This window comes from Falco peregrinus, chromosome 3 (genome assembly GCF_023634155.1).
Source record: "Falco peregrinus isolate bFalPer1 chromosome 3, bFalPer1.pri, whole genome shotgun sequence".
In the NCBI taxonomy this organism is placed as follows: Eukaryota; Metazoa; Chordata; class Aves; order Falconiformes; family Falconidae; genus Falco; species Falco peregrinus.
Window position 1 is genome coordinate 93,928,614 of NC_073723.1, and position 21,129 is coordinate 93,949,742.

The 21,129-nt window shown below is 43.8% G+C and overlaps 2 protein-coding genes across 6 annotated transcripts in view; one reads left to right on the top strand and one right to left on the bottom strand.

The window, feature by feature from the left end:
• Window positions 1-830: 830 nt before the first annotated feature.
• On the top strand, window positions 831-1,983 carry PPP1R3G (protein phosphatase 1 regulatory subunit 3G). The gene has a single exon (XM_055800784.1). It carries the CDS (start codon window positions 980-982, stop codon window positions 1,841-1,843), a length of 864 nt encoding a protein of 287 aa, XP_055656759.1. The 5' UTR covers window positions 831-979; the 3' UTR covers window positions 1,844-1,983.
• An 8,178-nt stretch (window positions 1,984-10,161) lies between these two features.
• The window catches only part of LYRM4 (LYR motif containing 4), a 91,977-nt gene continuing 81,009 nt past the window's right edge, over window positions 10,162-21,129 (bottom strand). For all 5 annotated transcript variants that reach the window (XR_008746684.1, XR_008746683.1, XM_055800785.1 and 2 more), the window contains one exon: window positions 10,162-10,532. Coding sequence is in view for 2 of the 5 variants with exons in the window: in XM_055800786.1 (XP_055656761.1) it covers window positions 10,470-10,532 (63 nt within the window). In the remaining 3 variants the exon portion in view is untranslated. The remainder of the gene's footprint in view (window positions 10,533-21,129) is intronic.

Here is a 21,129-nt window from a genome sequence, read left to right on the forward strand (position 1 = left end):
CCTTGTTGTGAGGATGCTGTTTGCTGTACATCATGGCCAGAAAATAAAACCGAGGGGGCCTCTACTTCTTTTTATTTGTGGAAAAGGCAAAGCTTGTATTTTGTTTCTCTGCCTTGATTTCTTTTTCTTTTTAAGCAGGAATTTTGAAGACAGTGTGACCTTCGGGAAGGGTGCGTGTGCCCATGTGTGTGCCCCCTGAGCCTTTGGACTTGCTTTTCCACGAGCACCGCTGGTACCAAGCGGGGGTGAAAAATGGTGAAAGAGGTTTGCTCACACCTGTATCCCGCTTCGTGCCCTTTACCTGTGGGGTCTCGTCCTCGAGCTCAGGTCTCAAAGCTTTTTCTCTGCAGTCAGGGTGGGTGGAAACCGCTTTAAACGCCAAAGCCGGGGGCAGCTCGCAGGCTGCCGGGGGCGGACGGATGATGGCGAGCGCGGCACACGGGCGGCCCCGGCGCAGCCCCCGCCGCGGGAGCACGGCGGCCACCCCTCGGCGGTGCCGGCCCGGTGCGGGGCCACGGCCCGCTCGGCCCCGACCCGCGGGGCTTCTCCCTCGGCTGCCTGCGACGCCCCGCTGCCGGCGAGAGCGCGGTGGCCGGCGCCTGCACTGCCGGGGCCCCGCTCGGGCGGCCCGGCACCCCGGGGGGGCGGGGGGCTCCCCGGCCGCCGCTCCCCGGCTCCCCGCGGGTCTCCTGGCGGCGTGGCTGCCGCTGTCCCCGCCGCGCCGCGGTAACGGCGGCCCCCGGCGGGCGGGAGGACGTGCGGGGCCGCCCGTCGCGGCCGCCGCCGCTTCCGTATTGCCCGGCCCGGGAGGTCCCGCCCCCGCCCGCGGCCGCCCCAGCCCCCCGGGGAGGCTCCGGGCCCGGCGGGGGGGCGCGCCCCCCGCCCGGGGCCTGCGGCGGGGGCGCCGGATAAAGCGGTGCCGGCCCGTCCGCCTGCCGCCACAGGGGCGGCCGGGACGGGCCCAGCGGGGCGCCCCGCCATGGCGAGCCCCGCGCGGCCGCGGCAGGAGCTGGCGGCGGAGGAGCGGCGGCTCCGCGGCGCGGCCCCGACGGTGCCCCGCGACGCCAAGCGGGAGGCGGCGGGGGAGCGGCTGGTGCTGCTGGAGCTGAGCCGCGGCGGGCGGCCGCCGGCCCCCGGCCCCGGCGAGCGCCGGGAGGAGGGGGAGGAGGAGGAAGAGGAGGGGGAGGAGGAGGAAGCGGCGGCGGGCGAAGACTGTTGCGGCAAGTGCAAGAAGCGGGTGCAGTTCGCCGACTCGCTGGGGCTGAGCCTGGCCAGCGTCAAGCACTTCAGCGACGCCGAGGAGCCGCAGGTGCCGCCCGCCGCGCTGTGCCGCCTGCAGAGCCCGCCCGCCGAGGAGCGGGACCCGCCGCCGCCCGGCGCGGACCCGCCGCCGTCCGCCCTGCGCCTGGTGCCCGACTTCCCCGACGGCGGCGAGCCCAGCGCCGAGCGCCTGCGGCGGCAGCGCGTCTGCCTGGAGCGGCTGGGGCGGCCGGCGGCGCCCACCGACGTGCGGGGCACGGTGCGAGCGCTGGGCTGCCCCGGCCCCCGGGAGGTGACGGTGCGCTACACCTTCAACGAGTGGCTCTCCTTCGTGGACGTGCCGGCCGCCCCGCTGCCCCCCGACCCGCCGGCCGAGCGCTACAGCTTCACCCTGTGCGTGCCGCCCAGCCTGCGGGAGGGCTCGGCCCTGCACTTCGCCATCCGCTACCGCAGCCCTCAGGGCGAGTTCTGGGACAACAACGGCGGCCGCAACTACACGCTGCGGTGCTGCGGCTGCCCCGGGGCCGGGGCCGCGCCACCCCCCGCCGGCAGCCCGGCGCCCCCCGCCGCCCCCCGCTACTGACGGAGCCGCCGCCGGGCGGGGGGAGGCGGCCGGGGCCCCGCGGCCGGGGGCCCGTCTCGGGAGGGCGGCAGCGGGCGCGCCGGGGCGCCGTTCCCGGTGCCGGTCCCTCGGCTTGGCCGGCTGAAGGTGGACGCGCGTAGGCTCGCACGGCTGCGGCTTCTGGAGTCGTTTTCCTTGGGTTTTTTTTTTTTGTATTGTTTTGTTTTGTTTTTTGTTGTTGTTTGGTTTTTTTGTGGCGAGGGAACAAGGAGACTGAGTAGCGTGGGCTTGGCTTTTCCCCTCTTGAAGTGAATTTTTGAGGTCTTGGTTTGGGCTTGACTGCACTTCCCCGGTTAGAGATGTGCAGAGCACTTGTGTGAAAACTTAGCGGCGTGTTCGCTACAGATTTAACTTAGGACCCCCGTTTTCCCATTCTCACATCCCTTTCAAAGGCACGGCACTGCGGCAGCAGCGGTTCACTTCACCTTGTTTTGTTTTTACTATATTTTTTTTAGTTCAACGGACTCCGTAACAATACGATTCACTGTTGTGAGCACCTGTCAAACTCCTGACAGGCTTGCACGCCCGTTCCACCTTTGCCATGCCTGTGGCGGCTCCAAACAACGGGCAGGCTCTTTTGGGGCTGGATCTGGGGCCGGACTGGGGCTGCTCTGGTTTTTGTCGCTTAGCACACTTTGATCCTGCTCCCCGCCTTCCCTGGGCGTGCGTGTGTCGATCCCGTCTGGCTAATAGCAGCCAGCAGGGACTTCTGCAAAAATGTTTTTGCTCAAAATAGACTGGCGACTTCTTTTCACACAATTGACAAGTCTAAAACCAGGACAAAGGAGGAGTTAAAATATTTGCTGATGCTGGGTTTATCAGGAGAACTTCGGTAACACCTTTGAGTAATGTGCTGTGAAGTAAAAGGTGGTGTCTGTCTCACACGCAGTGCTGCATTTTCACATTTGGGGAGCAGCGACTGATTTGGATGACCTCGCTGAGGAGTGACGATGCGATGAAGAGAGGGTGTCCTCAGTAATGAATGAAAACAAGTGCCTTAGTTCAGCTCTCCTTATGTTACATTTTGCACCACACTTCTCAAGTATTTATGATTTATTCGGCTTACTTTGCTACATATTTTTCAGTATTTGTATGTTGCTGGGAAAGGGGTTTGTTGTGCACGCAGTTGGACTTCATAGCGCTGGACACTTGAAACGATTTCTACCGTCTTTGCTCTTGCATTGCAAGCCTAGAGGCTGACCACTACTGGTGTCCCGAGTCCTGAAACTTAAGCAAAAAGTACCAATGAAAATGGGTTTGTAAGAATAAAAAAAGCTTGAAAAAAAGTTAAAAAGCTCACCGTTACAAATCTTTTTTCTGTATAGCAAAACATAATGGGATAGTCCTTAGTTTTGCAGCCTGGTTGCGCCCCTACCCTAACACGTGTGATGTGCAGAGGGGCTGAAGCTGCCGGTGTGTCTCGCCATAGCCAGGGCTGTTGCCTGTCCGTAAGCAGCATTCAGGGCTAAAGCTGAAAGTGACTGTCATCCTGGCAGGGCCCTGTAAGCCCACGACGGCCCCGTACGCTCCCGTAACAGGCACCTGGTGCCGAGCTGCGACGTGAGGGAAGCTTTACTGGTGCGGGTGGAAAAGAGCCGGGTTTCGGTCAAGTTTTGTTCCGGCTGTTCTGCAGATTTGACTCTGATACAGTATCTCAAAATTTGGGTTGATCTTTTGGATGAGAAAATAAGTAGGTAAGACATTGTTAGAATGCAGAAAATGTTCTGACGCAGGTGTATGTTCTTACAGCAAGACCTTGGAAGATCATTTTCCACAGGGAGTTTTCTCAGGTCTTCCTTTCCTCTGAAGATGTAAACCATCCTAAAGCCCATTGCGAGCACATTAGAAAAATTTGCTGCTTTATAAAATTCCCCATAGCTGGAAAATACGTCTTCAGATAACGTGCCTCTTGTGGGAGCTGGTACAGGGTCAGAGCTGCCACAGGGCGTTTATTGGGGAAAAGTCATGAAGCAGAGGGAGCTTCAGGCTAAAGTTCCTGCCGTTTTGCTAAAACATATGTACTGCTTCTGATGGACAGCCTGCCCTGCTTCCCCCCTCAAAACCCATACGTAAACTCCAGTGTGAGAATACAGCCAAACAGAAAGAGGCATTTAATTCCTTCAGAAACGGCCTTGCTGTGAGACTAGGACCAGTTGCTTTGAAAACGCAGGGTGTCAAAGCTCTGTGGGCGCAGACGGGAGTGCTTACTGTCGCTTTCCAAGTTACAGGTAAACTCTCGCCAAAAGCACGAAAGGTTTTAAAGGAGGCTAGTGAACTCTACTACTTCCCTACACAAGTTTGTTTTGAAACGATCATGCGTTACGGGATTACAGGATATTACATGGAATAATCTGGTAAGCATTAGCCTTTCTTCAGAGAGCTGTGTCAGTGCAACAGCGTGCTCTAAGCTGATCTGTGATGCTAACCCACAGCACCGATTCTTCATTTAAGTACAATGTAATATTTGGGGCTCCTGGAGCCCATTCCTTATCCTGTGTTTTGTTTATGAATTGCTTCAGGGAAGAATTGCTAAGAAAAGGGAGGGGAGGGAGCTCTCCTTCAACGGAATTTAAAGGAGTGGCCATATTCTGATGGCTCTCTCAGGGCAGAGGTGCGGAGCTGGTACCTTGCAGGATCCCACCTAGCTGTGTTGCTTGATGGAGGGGGAAGGCCAGGAATGGTCCCTGGTATGCTGTGAACTATGGGCAATGGGTGTAAAGCATTGACATCCAGAAAACGTAACATTTACGTGTTCTCTTCAGAGGCGTGATTTGAAGTTCAAAATGCAAGAATGGATTTGCTGAGGCTAAACCGTAAAATGTTTTTTGAGTGCTTCAAAACATTGGCGCCGATCTAAAATCCTGCAAATTGTGTTAATTAAAGCACAGCATTTTTGTGCTTTGTTAAGAGGTAAAGTACTTTTATTGATAACTAAGAACTACTGTTTGTGAAAGAAAAGGGAGAACCTCTCTCAGACAAAACCCAAACATACTCACTTTTTAATAGACAGTACATTTGGTAGGTAGATGTTTTAGATTTTAAGATTTTATGGAAGCATAGATTTCCAAAGCAGGTTTCAAAGACTGCATATACACAGATCTCTGTATTTTCATAGGTGAGGCTACTGGGGGCTACAGAAATGCAAGCCCTTGCCAAAGATTACATGGGGCAGCCACGTAAAAATCAGAACTGGACCACGCGTACACCGCGTGCTAGCAAGCCCGCATCAGCAAAGCACAGGGCTGCTGCTTGCAGTCAGAGCATGGCTGCATCTTTATTCTCAAAGAAATATATTCAAAATGAAGTAGTTCTAATTCTATAAAATCAAAAGGCCCAACAGAGTAAAGCGTTAAGTGAAGCACTCTTCTTGTTTGGTTGCATTGCTGTTAATGTAGTATTTTATAAAGATTTAGAGCATAACTTGGAGTATGTGCTCATAAACACCCTCCCTCCCTCCTCTAACTTAAGAAATAAAAAATTATAAAGTTTTATTAGTGCTCTTGGAAAAAACTCCAGCTCCAAACATTTTTGTTTTATGCAGATTTCTTTTTTGTTATTTATTTTTTCCCCTTGGATTAAGAGCTTAAGGGAGAAATAGCTGCCAAATGGTTTTATAGGTGTATATAAAACCAAAAAGTTCAATACAGTTGAAACTCTATAGTGGGTAACTGTGAAGGACATGAAAGTTAAATCTTCCTTAAGCAATGTTTTTGCTGCTTGCACTTACATTTAAATTCAGATTTCAATGATTCAGAAAAGGACTGTGAAGCTAAATTTACTTTGGTGTCATGAAGAACTGCAAACTTGCATGCAAACTACTTCTGTTTTATTTCAAGCTGGGGCTTTCAGTCAGTACTTGAAAAGCCTGGCTTCTGCTCCCATTGGCTTCCCTGGGATTTGGATGCAGCCCAGAGTACTGCAGGAAGGTAGGGGAAATGGTCTAGGTTTAATTGTCTATTCTCTTCAGAGTCTTGTGTTACGGGGTTAGGATAACATGGCACTGTGATGAATGTCTGTCAAGAGTTCAAAATCTGCTGTCTATGCGTGGCAGTAATTAAATCACCTTAATTGTCTTTCACGATTCTTTTTAAGAGAGGAAAAATTACTTGCCTTGGATTAGCATATTGCCAAAGACCAGTATAAATATTTATGGGGTGCACTCTTTCAACAGAAAGGCTGTACATTCTTCACATGTCTCCATAGTTCTCTTACTCTGAACACAGAAAAGCAGTCATTTGAATGCACTGCTTACCATCACTTCCCCCTCTTGTAAAGCTTCAGTAGATACTGGGCTTGACAGTAAAAAAGGTACGTAGTTTAGAAAGAAGCATTTCTTGCAACACATTGATGCTATTTAATTTCCTGTGTAAGCTCCAGAATCCTTTGAAGGTGTGTACGTTTGTGAAACAGGTTTGAGTTCCGATTTTTTCCCTCTTAGGGTTGTAGGGAATACCCAGCCTTGGAGGAATTACTGGCTTCTCTCTCTTTTTTTCTGCTTCCACATTAAGGGCTCATGCACTATTCCTATATTCTAAAATACTGAAAGAAGAATGTATGTAAAGCCTCAGTAAAAGAGCTACACACCTTCCCTCTTTTTTTAAAAAGGTCGTCAAGCAAAACATTCCCAAGAGTATGAAATAATTATGCCTGTGTTAAGAACCGTGGAACAAAGCGTTCAGTATACTCCTGACTTGAATAATGCCAGGATTTCACTGTAGATCGTTATGGAAAACTCAGGAAAACAGTCGGTGCACAGCTCTTTCATGGCTCTGTTCATGTGTACGTATGGTCTGTGCTGGGTATCTGGAGCGATGCGTTTATGTTGCATTGCAGGAAGCACGTGGTGGGGCTGGTGCTTCTCCATAGAATTATTCTTCTACCTGCTGACATTAGAGGGTGAAAGTAATGCTTTTAATGCCTGGAAACTTGGTGAAGTTTTATATAGAAATACCATTTTAGAAATGTGACTAGTAAGTTAAAATCCTTCTTGGCCTATTTCAACACTATGTAAAGTGTTCACATGCTACTCTTGGGTTTCTTTCCTCCAGGACAGCTGTACCTCTCATTTATCTGGGTGTTCTGAAACTGAGCTTTCAATTGCAGTATAATCTCTGGAGAAGCTGTAACACACAACAGAAATACCTGTCCTTTAAAAGTTACTAATATTAAACAAATTGTTGTTCTTCTTTTTTTTTTTTTTTTTCTTTCAGAGCGCTGTTTCCAAGTTTATACTGTAAAAGTCATGACAAACTTCATCATATGTAAAACGTTCAAATTTTGGTGCATGCTGCTGAGGTTAATGGTTTGCTAAAATGTTGAGATCGGGAACAGACAAACATTTTTAATATAATACAAAAGCAAGCTTGTTTTGCTAAGACATTGCAGCTTTAGTAAAGGTATTTATTGAGCTCCCTTCTGTTCTAAGGAAAAAGGATATACTTTTTATAATAGTGGACATTGTACATAAGTCACGGGATCATTCCTTTGTGTTTTAACTATTCCTGTTGTTTACACTGCTTTTACAAAATCCAACAAAGCTCCTGACAGCGTGCCAAGAGAGAGATTTAATGAGTATTGCAACGTAAACGGAACTGGTGAAGCACAGAAGGTGCAGCTGTAAGAGCACAGCAACTCCGAGGCTGGACCACAGTGCCAGCTCCCCATGCGCTGTCTCCATCGGTGACGGTGAGCACATGCCTAGCCAAGAGAAAGAACAGGGCAAGTGGAGACAAACACAATACTAAAGCCATCCCAGCCTACAACTATTATCTCTGCACTGGACTTCCCAAGCCAGACGCGGTTTCTAAGGATTTCCGTTCTGTAGCTTGTAGGATTTCAACGATAAAGCATTTGGCAAGCGATGTTTTTATACAGAACCGGGTATGTTACGACAAAGTTACTTGAAATGGACATTAGGTAAGGAAAAAAACCCATATTTCTAGGTATTTTCCAATCCCAGACAATGGATATGCGCATAACTGACACTAGTGGAGGGCGCAACTTACATGTGTGTTGGTAAGGAGAGGAAACACAGAGGGAACAGACATCTAAAATGCAGCGATTGTGTTGGGCTTGAGTAGTATATGCTACTACCTTTGCTAGCTTTGCACTGTTAGCAGGTTAGATGGTATTACACAGGCTTTTGGTCCTTAGCAGCAGAAGTTTTCTTAGGTTACTTCTAACAGGTCATGTATAAATACTGTTTGCTAAGCTTATGGTTAATTTGGAATTAGAACTAATTTTTCCTTGATGAAAAAGTGAGCTGTCTTAACCTCTGCACTATGGATTGGGAAGAGAGGGAAATTACAGAGCCTGGATTTTTTAATTTTTTTTTTTCTTGATGGGTCCTCTCTGTAGAATGTATCCTGAAGGTTACTACTGCTCCTTTGCACGTATAAATAGCTGAGAGAGATAATCTGAGTGGTAACCTTGAGACAGAAAGTAGGAGCAGATGGTATGAATAGGAGTGCAGTAGTGTTTTATCTACCACCACAATTTAACAACAGAATTTTCAGGCATTAATGGAGAAGTAATCTCCTCCAGACTTTTGAGGGAAGTCACAAGATATTTCACCTTCCTGTGACGCCTATATGACAGCATGTGCCATCTACAGCTGTATTCTTGTTGGAAACAACGATTGAGAACTTCACTGGAAAGGTACTGGTATTTTGGATGAAATGATTATACATTGAAAGGGCCTCCATTTGAAAAAAAATTTACTGTTTTGTAAACGTGTTGAAAGCTTAGATGTAAATAGTAAAAATGTTACTGACAGAGGCATCCCTCTTTATAATTTAGGACTACACTATTTATAAGCATGTTTATTTTGTTTCCTAGCATACATTCTCAGATCTTGAAATGGTACGTGGTGCTTGTTCCAGTAATTAAGCTGTTTTAAATGAGGATTTTTCATGTACTGTTTTAGGGACCAGGCTCTGAGCATAAAACTGGCAGCCCTTCCCAAGCCTGTCTCCTCTAAAAATGTAAGATGTTATTACATCTCTTTGAGTTCACTGGAAGTAATCAAACCTTTCTTCCCCTACACTTCTACCATTAAGTGCACTTAATTATCCAGTTGTGAATGTATAGATTTAAAATACAGAACCTGACATATTTTACCTATCAGAATAATTAAATTCCATTTTAATAAAGTGTTCACCAAAAACAATTTACATTGCAATACTTACACACCTAATAAGAGGAGAATTATTACTATATTTGCCATTTATTTGAAAGTGAGAATGGAAGCTACATTTGTAGTCTCAGTCACGGTATCTTGCTCTGTATACTATATTGTTAATGGAATGCATTACTATACATTTCAGTCTAACTGTACAAACCCATAAAATACACTTTAAATGGTAGTGAGGAGTGGGAGTTAGTTCTAAATTAGACATTTTATCTATCCTCTGCTTTAATAATGTTATCACACAGCACGAACAAGGCGAAACAATAGAAATTCTAAACAAAGATGACTTTTGGGAAGCGAGAAAAATAACGGGAGATTTTTAAAGGCTACAGTGTCATGGAACTAGTTTTGAGTTTCTGTTTCTCTTCTGAAAACCCCCCAGGGGGGTGGGGGGAGAAGCTTTTGTCTGCATGCCATTAAAAACGCTTTGCACTGCTTAATTTTTCTGCCAATTTCAAACAGAAAACAAATTCAAGCACAGCAATGACTTGAACAGAATCTGATAAAAATTTTTTGCTAGGCAAAGCTTGGTGCCTATTCATGACTTAAAGCACTTGAGTTATTGTTGTAGTTAGGTTCTTTTTCTCCTGCAAAATTCGGGAGCTTTGTGAAAAAGGGAAAACTTGCATAAAGTGATGTGCTGCTTTCTGCTAATAGCTGCACCTCAACAAATTTAGAAAAGGACTCGGTGGTGAAAATATATTTTAAAGCTCCCAAACCTCAGTGATGCAAGTCTTACCTTCTGCTATTCTGATCAGTTAATTGTTAAAAGTAGGATAAGACTGGTTATTAACTCTCGGAAACTAAAGGAAGAACCTCCTGAAATGTCAAGGGATGCTTTTCAAAGAAACCACACAATGCAGCGTGTGATACTTATAAGTATTAAGGTCCAGGAGATGAAAACTCTCTTCATCTATGGTTTTAATATTTAAAATGAACGATATATTTAGTCATTTAATTTCAGATGCTGTCCATACTTAAATAAAACAGGATCAATAAGAACTTAAGTCTTAACAATTAGGCAAAGGGTTTTAAATCTAACACATCTTTCGTGCTCAGTGAGAGAAAAGGTCAGCAGCAGAAAAATGGATCTGGTTACAGGTAGTTTAATGAAGTTTTATTGTCAAAGTAGAGGAGGAACTATTCCATCACATGGGACATATAAGCCAACAGGTTTCAAAACTACCTTAACATGCTACTATAAATCACAGCAATATATTTCAGAACAGGTGAGCCATTAGAAAACAGTACTTTGGTTGCCAAAAACAGTCTCTCAAGGCATTTCTTCTGCTGAACAGAAAAGCTCAGACATGTGCAGTGAGTTTGTGCATCTGTATGTGGCACTGTAGGATGCTGAGAATGGTCCAGTGTTGCTTCAGGATCAGGGTCTTCTCATAGCTATGTGTTTCCTGGACTCTCAATAACCAGTTTCTGTGTGGAATAGAGTTGGCCAATAGTAACCTGAAATAAAACCAAAATATCAGAAAGCTGAAACCTGAAAGTAAACAGGTTATTATTTCAGCTTCACAAGAGAAGATTAAAAAAAAGCTGAAGAACAGAGTACCCATATATTAAAGCTTTTTCATAGTGATATTTTTCTTTCTATAAGCATTTTTTTTGGGTAAATAATACTGTTATCAGCCTATACCTTAAGAAAAATAACCAATACATAAAATAACTACATATATAAAATCTTGAAATAACAACATTGAGGAATACTGTTCAAAGGCTCATATTAAAAGTTAACATTAGAAGTTACTACAGAGGAAAAGAACACATGCTGGATGCTTAGAAAAATGAAAAGATGAATATGACAAATAAAAAGATGGATACCGTCAGCAGATATTTTTTGTTAATTCTTTTTGCGTGGAAAGCCTAGATGTAAATTGCATGGTATTGCACTGTTTTCCAGTTCCTCCGGAACCCTAATCTAATTTGCCTTAGAAATGGTGAAACCTGTTACACAGTTAGTTCAGCAGTAACATTTCACACACACACTAGAACGGACCTCTTGTTCGTGAGAAGGCATTCACACCTCATATATTTGTGCTTTCTAGTGCAATAAGGAAAAGAAAAATGACAAAAATGCAACACTGAAGCTTTGATTCCTCTTGTTCTTCAGTACTTTCCAGTCTGCACCGTACCATTGGTAAATTGTAGTCAGATGCACAGTTGGCGCCAGTCACACACAGCTCTTTGCTTAACACTTGAGATGTGGAAGGAAGAAGTTTCATGCAAGTAGGGTAACGTAAGCAGGAGAAGACATTTATTTTAAATGTATGAATCTTGGAGCCTAATTTTTAGTATCTGTAATGTCCTTTCACATCCCTACTTTCTCCCCAAGGCCTGGGTACACAGTAGCTCTGTGTCCTTTTCACACACACAAAAAGTTCATATATTTAATTATGGAATTAGGACAAAAAAGGCTAGATGCTTAATTACACTAAGTACAATATATTTAGTAGAATTTAATACTGCACGCTAAGCGTGACAGCAAGTCAGGCTCTCAAAATAGCAAAAAATTAAAGAAAGAAAATTTTCAGCAGTTTTCATTTACCATTTTTGAGGGGAAAATATCCTGGTGGCTCTTAAATAAAAATTTCTCAACTATGCCCAAACTCACACAAAATGTAAATAATACTACCTTCTAGGAAATTAACTATTTGATCCTCATGAACAGCCTTGTCTGAAACATGTTGGGTTTTTTTTTGAATGTTTTTTAATTTAGAACTATTTCTTACAGGGGAGTATTTATGAGCCATTCTTAAACAGACAGAAGTTCTCCTCGCCAGCAAGTACTCCCCTCTTTGGGGACTCTGAACTAAGTTAGTAACAGCATATGAACAACTTCATTATTTTAAAAATCATTTATTAAGTATGTTGCATACAGAATATTTTTAAAAAAGGCTGTACACAAGTGCGGCACGTGTTACCAACTGAAATTTTAAGCTGTCAACAAGTGTTACTTATCAAAGAGAACTCGCTGCTCTGGGTTATGTGGCAGGCTATACACTTTAGTTGCTGCCTTACCACAAACCATGCTGTAGTACTTAATTTTTGTATACTGTGTTTTGGAGCCCAAAGAATATTTAATCCTTTCCCACACAGTAGAGCAAATTTAATGGGAGGCTCAGAGGGATTACAAAAATGCTGAAACCTGAATTGCATTTTTTTTTTCTCCACCAACTGGGGAGATAGATGAGGCTGAGTACGTGACTTCTCAGTCAATCATATTCAGCCAGGGCAGATGGCTTTGTAGGAGAAAGGTACGAGCTGTTGTTTGCTGTCCCTTTGCCAACATGGGTTATTATCTACTGCTGTACCTCTTGACTAGAACGCAGTAAAATCATAGATGTGTGTGTCGAGCTGCTTCCTTAGTAAACCATGGGCTTACGTGCATTTCATCGAGCACAGTGTGCTGGCTGCCTTTGCTGGGCTGCTGCAGCTTGCCTGCTCCACTGCCTGCCTCCCTTCCAGAAGCCCTGCCATGACATTTTAAACTGAACTTTGAAACTTCAGGATTTTATTTTTTTTTTCAAACCATTAGCCTTGAATTTGTAACGTTACGATCAAGCCTTTCCCATGTACTTTAGACAAAACAAACAGACTTTCCGTTTATAGCTGCTGAAAAATTCACATCTATAAACATCCACTGCCTCAGCAGGACCGCACCAGTATTTACATGCTGATGCTCATTAACCCCCTGAATCAAAACAGCATTCTTATGGTGTCCTCACCCGTACTAAGTCTAAAGAAAGCACTTAAGCAGCAAGCACGGCTGTGGATGCTCCCAAATTAAAAGACTTAAGTGGCTATCTATTGTGTTCTTTTTTCATCACGTGTATTTGTAGCTCGCACACTGTATGCCATTTACTCGCCTGGTAGGTGGCTGGAAGCCAGTGCATAGGTCAATGTCAGGGTATTTTCATTAATCACAGGAAGCTTTTGTGGAAACAGGCTCTACCATTTGCTCAGCAACTTTGTTACCCACAATTCTATTTACCTCTGTAAGGTAACACATTGCAATTAAACTCTGCAGGGCAAAATGAGCAATAAAGAACCACTCTGTCATCAGGAGAAGACAACAGATAGAAATATAAAGGCTGCTCTTCGGATGTTACTGAATTAGATGGTGTTTAAATTCTGCTTGCAAATTTAAAAATAAGTCTGACAAGTCCAACCCTCAAAACCTGACAGTTTGTCCTTGTTCAAAGATTTAGTACAGCTCTGTACAGTCAGCTTTTTCTTGTGAACTTGAAAAACTTAATCTTGCCTGCCATCTGAATCCAGGAAAAAGACTGGGGTTTCAGAATGGGATTTATCAGCAGATATAAGTGAGACAACAAATGGGGAAAAAGAAATTACTGAACAGTAAGCAGTGGTCCATCCTGCAACCGAGCCATTCTCTGCTTATGAGGTGTTTGTGTGTTCACATGGGAACAGCACTTTTCCTGCCTTGCAGCTGGCAGCAGCAATCACAAAGAGAAGCCACTTCATGGAATCTTTTACCACGACTGGGGAAAAAAGCAAGTATGAGAGGTTTTCCCCAGATAACAATATCAGAGATGTGCTCTGAGCTCCGTCCTCTCAAATGGTCTATGGCTGGCCAGTGCCTGACTCTCGGGACACCTGTGGCTGGTGACCACGTTATGTGTAGCTTCTGTGCCAAGCCACGTGATAGCTACAACTGCAATGGGACAGTGGTGATCTGGAAGTAGCCCCCAAGTCCTAGGGGCTGCCTTCCTACCTGACACAGCCGGTGCAGTAGATCCTGCAGGCCAACTGCCACTGCTTGCAAAACACGACTAGAAGATCTTCGTCAGCTTTTGAAGGTATGTGGTATGTCTTGTGGTTTTTACCCATATGAAGATTTTACTTTGCAGCTCGGGGTTGAAGCAGAAGAGACTGCTCCTAGTTGCTGCAGGGCTGAAAACAAGGTGACTGTGTTTTAAAAATTCTTCTAATTTGCCTCACTCATTTTTGAGTGCATGTTCTGCTCCGAAAACTATGACGGCATCTTTCCTTGACAGCTCTATATATTCAAAATGTCTGTCCTCTTTAAACCACCACATTTCCCCCTCCTTAGTTGTGTTGACTCTGCAGTACAAAGGTGGCCAGGCACCTCTTTTTCCCATTTACTTTACAAAACCGTAATTCCATGGTGAATAACCTGTGAGCTCTAACAAATCCTGCTGAGCCTCGATGAAGACACTTTTTCTCACCGTCACTGAACTGCTCATGGTTATCTTCCTCCCAAACCTGACAATCTCTGAAGTATTAGCTACCTGCTTGTGTGAGGTCTCGCTGACAAAGTTTCAGTGTGAATGCCCTAAAACTACTCAGGTAAGTAGCTGGGTGGCCGACCTGGGGAAAGAGGCTGTCTGAAAGGAAAGGGCTACGTACAGCCAAAGCGCACACCCACACGGGTGGACCTGAAGAAGGATGTCCACTGCTTCAGTAAACAAATACAAAGTCAAGATGGCAAGCAATCTGGCTTGTAATATTTCTTTGCAGGATGGACACAGAGGACATCAGCTGTCTCAGCCCTTGAAAGAGTCTTAGCACATTGCACAGCTGGTGACATATCCTGGGTTCCTCAGCACGCAGAAACATCGTCTTCCTAATGGCAATCAGGGTATGTTCTTACGTAAATCAATGCAGTATGACCACAGACCCTCAAAACGATACTTTTACCATCACTTTCTAAGCTAAGTCAATATAAGAGTCGTACAGAGGAGTTTCCCTTTTCTCTCCCTTCAATGTCTTACCCTGTTTGTAACACAACAAAATCAACAGTGTCAGTTTATTTAATAAGTCTCCCCTCAAAGTTTCCGAAGTAATCTCTAGGGAACAATTTTCTGCCCTCAAAGGCAAACCAACCCCAGTTTTTCATGCCAGTGTTTATTTTTTGATGGCAGACAAAAGCAGGAGCAGCCTAACAGGAGATGGTGCAACACTAACTCTATGTAGGATCACCTCCTTGGCAAAGGGAAGGCTTAAACATGTAAAAGTGCCACCACAGTGCAGGAATATGAAAACATCGTAAGGCAGCAATTCCTTTAGCTCTCAATGATTTAAAAATTGATTTCCCGAGAGGGTCATCAGAGAAGTAAAAGATGTTTCTTGTTTTTCTTAAAGAAATGCAAACGATAACTAAATTTGAGGTACTACAGGTGGTTTTACATATTAAACACACTTACATTTGTAAAAAAACTATATAGGTTGTTATATATATATACACATACACATATAAATGTATATAAAATGTATTAAAAATCCAGTCTTTATATGAACACAGACATCTCTCTCTCGTTGCAAATTAGCTTGCAGGGAAGAAACCGCTACCTTATTACAGCCAGGGATCACATATAAATATATCAATTTTCATGGTTCTTTATTGTGGAGAAGTAGGAAAAAGTCCTTTTTATTAATATATCTATACCATACATACAGACACACGCACACACATATATATATATATTTATTTTTTTTTTAAATCAGATTGGTTGGTCCTGTTGCACCTGAAAAGTTGACAGGTTTCTCTCACAGGCACACTGCTGAATCTTAACTAGGAAGAGAAATGCCCGACGACACGGCAGTCATATCATGTATGCTGCTGCTGAGCTTGAACTCTATCACCATATGAAGTTGCCCATTCCTAACTTTTTGCACTATTAGTATAAATACATATTAAGTGAATGCTGACAAGAACAGAAATGTACAGGAATAACGATTACTTTTAAGAGCTGGCAACAGTGTTGTAAGTTGTTTACCTACTATCTTTCCTGTTGGATGATGCCAACCAATTTGCACTTCTATTGCAAATGTAAATGAAGTGGTTATTGTTTTTTAAGAAGCGTTATCTTTTTTCACCATGCCCATAGTCAGATATGCTATACACAGCATACTTGATGATAAATATTTTTCATATTAACTAAAGCCAGTTTCATATTTTTTAAATGTGTATGAACAGCAATTGTTGAAATGATCATAGACTGCAATAATAAACACAGCAATGTTGTAAGTAGTGATTTAAAAAAACTTCAAATGGAACCAAAAACTCATCAGTAACTTCAGCGCTTTGCCACATCTTTGTGTTGGTATTAAATGCTGTAGCAGCAGCCTTATTTATTTTTACTTAGGAAAGAATGCTGAAAAACTGCAGTTGGCTCCTTAAATACATAGGTTACTCCAGTTCTTCTGAGCTGGAATCAATATGGAAAAAAATGTATGATTTTGGAGACACTTCCCTTATTTTAAGCAATTCCACTTGTCTACACAGGAGTGGGAAAGGAAGGGAAGGAAAGCACAGAGCTGAGAAGTTAGTACTCTTCTGTATTTTTTACTTCTGCCTGTTTTGCAAATGCTGTTTTCTTCTTTGTGGCAAAACATCTTCTACAGCCATGCTACATGAAGCTTTCAAAAAGGCAGAAAAAATCATTTTATAGCTACCATTTGTTTAGCTTTCACTAAGTAGGAAGGCATGAAGTAAACCAAACTAGCTAACAGGTGAGAAATTGTCTGAAAGTTATTTCTCTTAATAACGGTAAGCTATATAATTTTGTTAGAACCGTATGTACTGTATCTTGGTACACCATTATTCAGTCTATCAGAAGCAAGATGACATATTTATTTAACACTCTTATTAATTTATTCTGTGGGTCTCCCTGAAGAGATACTCTTCAGTGAAAAGAGCAGAGAATCAAATCTAATCCAGCAATGATTAACACAGAAAATACTGTAAGCATATACACTCGTGTATTTGTATAGGAAGATCTACAATAGCAAGGGATTCTTCTTTTTGAATGCTGACTATTTCTTCAGCTAAGACAGCCTCCTTTTTTTTTTTTTAAATTACACTAACATGCTACTATCTTTACAGGACAACATGGGCATGACAGACATGGCCTTTGCTCCAAATAGCTACACACTTGATACAGCTCAAAATAACAAGTAAGGGTCCCCACCAGAGAAAGAAAAACACTGCAAAGACCAGTGGACAAGATCATGCAGTCCTTCAGTGAAGTCACACTGGTTTACTTCTCTCATTTCTTGCAAGCCTCTCAGCCTACAGAAAAAAGGAGCGTGACAAGGAAAATGCCATTTTAGAAGTATGCAGGGCCAACAGCAGATGGCACAGGCAGCAGCCTGCTGCGAAGGGGAAGCAGCATCCCTCTGCTGCTGCAAAGGTAACCTTACAAAGATGTCTGACAGTGGGTCACAGGAAAGCAAGCAGTGACCGACCTTTGGGCTTGAACCGGCAGGTGAAGGTTGGATACAAGACGTCCAAAGAGGAAGCAGATCTGCAGTGGTAACACGCTGACCCGGTGTGATCTTTATGTGCTTTCAGCATCCTGGCATCTCCAGGCTCCCACTTCTCCTCTTTCTGTTTGTTACCTGCTAATGTATTTCAGCATCTTGCCTTTTCTCTCTCATTTACATATAAAACATCTACCTCCACAGGCCAGCTCAAACTCTTTGGAAAGCCAAACACAGAAGCAGCAGGTCCGCTAAAGAGTCAGTCCCGTGTGGGTAAAGAGGAGAAACTTAATACAGGCTGATCTCTTCTCAACATAGCATGCAGAAGAAACAAACTACTCAGTTAAGATGCTGAGTGTGGCAAGGAAAATAATACAAAACATTAGTACTTGAAAACACAGAGACAAAGACCTGGATAACATTGTGCTGAGTGTGGTATAACAGGTACTCTAGTAATGCTGAGACATTTGGTATGTAAATGCCCAAACCATTCACAGAGGACCCTATGTTTTGTAGCAACTACATAAGCAGAATTCATCAAAGCCAGTGGGAGTGCCTGCCTTACTTTTGTCAGTAGTATAATACAACAGCCACTGTCACAAAACACACATTCTGCATTATGTCCAGGAAAATACTGTAATGTTTGTGTATCACAGATACAGTAGCTCCACAACAGACAGAAAGACTCAACTGTCATTAGAAAATATTTCACTCCGCAGTGTCCTCTTGGATTACTGTGAGAGACTTTTGGAATGTAACACTGAAGAAAATCTAGTCCTTTAGACAGGTATAAACAAATAATAAATATGCTTACTGAGAAGTGTGATAAAGTAATTTGGTAGCACTAATAGGCTTTCATACTGTGAACTACCGCAGAACTAAAATGAGCTGCCACTTTATGCTCAACAACAGTCATAATTTAAAGACCACCTTTTACAACACTTGTATTTGAAGTTAGATGCTAGGAATGCAAAAAAAAACAAAACCAAAAACAAAACTGAAAGAATCAACTTTAGCCTTTCTTCTCATGTAAACCGGGGAATGTGACTGCTGGGAAGAGCTGCAAAAACAGTTACACAAGTATGTGTACGGCATGTTCGTAGGTTAATGTCTTTCAGAAAATTACTTTTCCACCAGTGCCCCCTCCCCCTTTTTTTTAATACAGCATATCACCTTCTACATTTACCCTTCCCTCCTAGTCCTAGCAAACTTCTGCAAAATTTCTAATTTTATCCCAAGCCACTGGAACTTAGAGAAAGTTCCAAAGACAGTGAATGGCACATGGACTTTCAGTGTTTTTAATTAAGATTTACCTGTCTAAATGATGATTGGCTAAAGCCTTGAAAAGCCTGCATGCTTTATCTTCACCGTATTTTTAAGTGAACAATACATGAAGTAATGCAAGGCATCGAAGTATATGCATTGGGAAAGGCCGAACTTCAAGAGCTAAGACATCTTGAGAGAGCAGGCACCGAAGTCCCAAGGACTGAAAAGCAAGACTGGCTAGCTGTAGTTTTGGGAAAATGCATCTGAGGGTCTATGTACAAGAAACATGCCAGAGAAGATGTCAGGGCTCACCAAAATCAAAAGCAGTTCAGAAGTGTGCAAGCCCAGCGTGGTGAGAACAGCCAAAGTTGATGGTTCTTTGAGGAAGAAAATGCTGTCAGCGCAGTGGCACAAGGCAATTCAGATCGCTCTAGAAAACGTATTTTGTTTGGCAGCATGGAAACCAAGATTCCTAGTGCTGGTTAATGGACGGCACCAGGTACACTGCATTTCGTAAAACTGCCAGGTGCTTTAATATCATTTTAAAGTAACAAGCCTTTCAGTGTTTTGGAAAAATAAAAGATCAATCCTGTAACATACAAACTTTTCCAAGACATAAGACACACAGAAACTCCTTTTTTCCCTGTCCTTCAAGAAGGCTAAACTCAAGGATTAAACTTAATTTTATGGCAGGAACAATTTACGGTTCTAGCAGGTCTCTTTCTCTGCACTGATGTTACCTTACACACACCTCAGATGAGACTACGGACTGAGCTTTTCTCTGTTGCACATTCAAATTGCAAAATTAAATTTCAAAGAGCAGCAACAACTAACTGAATTTATCTTTGGAAAACATATCTTTATTTCCAAAGATAAATTTTGTATTGGATGTTTTGGTTCAATCTGTATCTTCCCAGAAAGGAGCACCCCATCAGTGTAAATGCTTACATGTCAAGTCCCTGTTGCAGCGTTTAGCTGATCTGTAAGTGCATAAGGAGTAGGTTTTTGTTTTTCTACATTAACAAGATCTCCTTTTTTTGGCAAAATTCTAACAGATTGCTAAACTACAGTCATCTGTTCCTTACAGAATCACAAAGATAATTTCCTTGTTTATCTGACTTTCTCTGATGGAGGATATCCAAGGATTTCTTTTGTCTTGCTCAGCCATCATTCTTGGTTTAGTACCTCCAAATCCCACACCTGAAAGTGACCCAAGCTTCAAAGAGCTTTTTTCTCCCACCCCCACCCCCCACCCCCCTTTTGAAAAGCTATGGTGAAAGCGTAATCCTCGTTCTCACACCCTCAGGGGAACAGAGGTAGCCCCTTTAGCTCTTGGGAATCAAAGGCATCAGCATTTGGAATTTCAGCTGGAAAAAAGCATTGCTCAAGCTATCTACCATCTTCAAAAAACTGAGTAGGGAGCAGGTGAGAAGAAAGGACGTTGATGTTTTAGGACTGAGGATGGATTTGTTGAATTTCAGTCAAGGTTTGTGACTGTGAGTTGTCACTGTATCATGGACACCTTAAGATCAATTCTCTGGTCCAGCTCAGCTTCCAAACCAACACCCTGGTCAGAAAACGCGATTTTGATCTACTTTGTTACACAGCCTCCAGGGAGCCGTAACTGCAAACACAGTGAATGACTCCGTCCATCCTGAAGATACTCCAGGTGAAGGCGGGTGGGCTTCTGTCTTCCTACAGCCTCTCCCCCTGGGCAGGAATCGCTACCCCTGCCCCGAGGCACCGAGGCAAACGCCGCTTGCAGCACCACACCGAGCTGAATCCAAGCCCTTGTGCTTGAACCTGCCCAAGCTCAGGCCAGTGTCCCGCCATTAAACTGCTCTCCAGTTGGCAAGCTCATGCTCAGCCAGTTCCATACACAAGGAAGTTAATTTCCCAGTGCTTCCCAGCCCAGCAGTTTTTACAAATGCTAAGAAGAATGAACAAGGGAGAAAATAACTATTTCAAACCCTCCAGCTTCTGAGCAGGAGATATCTGTGTTTGTGCAGATATAGGGTATACATAACTTACATTAACTTGTTTAATTGGAATAAACTATAGCAGCAGTTTTTATTTCTTTCCCCCTCACCCCCAAAGATAAATTACTGGGTTTAGCACAGCTGGGAAGAGCTAATTCTGTACAAATAGTTCTTTTAAGTAGTGTGGGTGGCAAAACACTTTCAGCAACTGACTTAATTAGTGCTTCCTTCTCTGCAATAGCACAGGCCAGTTCGCAGAAGTAAACAAGAAAAAATTGAGATTGCAACAGGAGACATGGCATAAAATAATCCTGTTTGCCCTTACGGTTTTGCCAATTCTCCCTTATTTAACGTCACACTAAACAGAGGCTTGCCCTGGTGTTTCCCAGCACAGATAAGTAGGAGTGCGAGGTTAGCACTTATTCCAAATATAGGCAGGGAGCAACCTCTGTTCCTCTGAACAGGACAGAGCAGAGCATTCCTCAAACAGAACACCCTGGCCAAAACCAAACAGCACAACGACGGGAGCACCACAGAGGGCTTTCCCCTCAGCA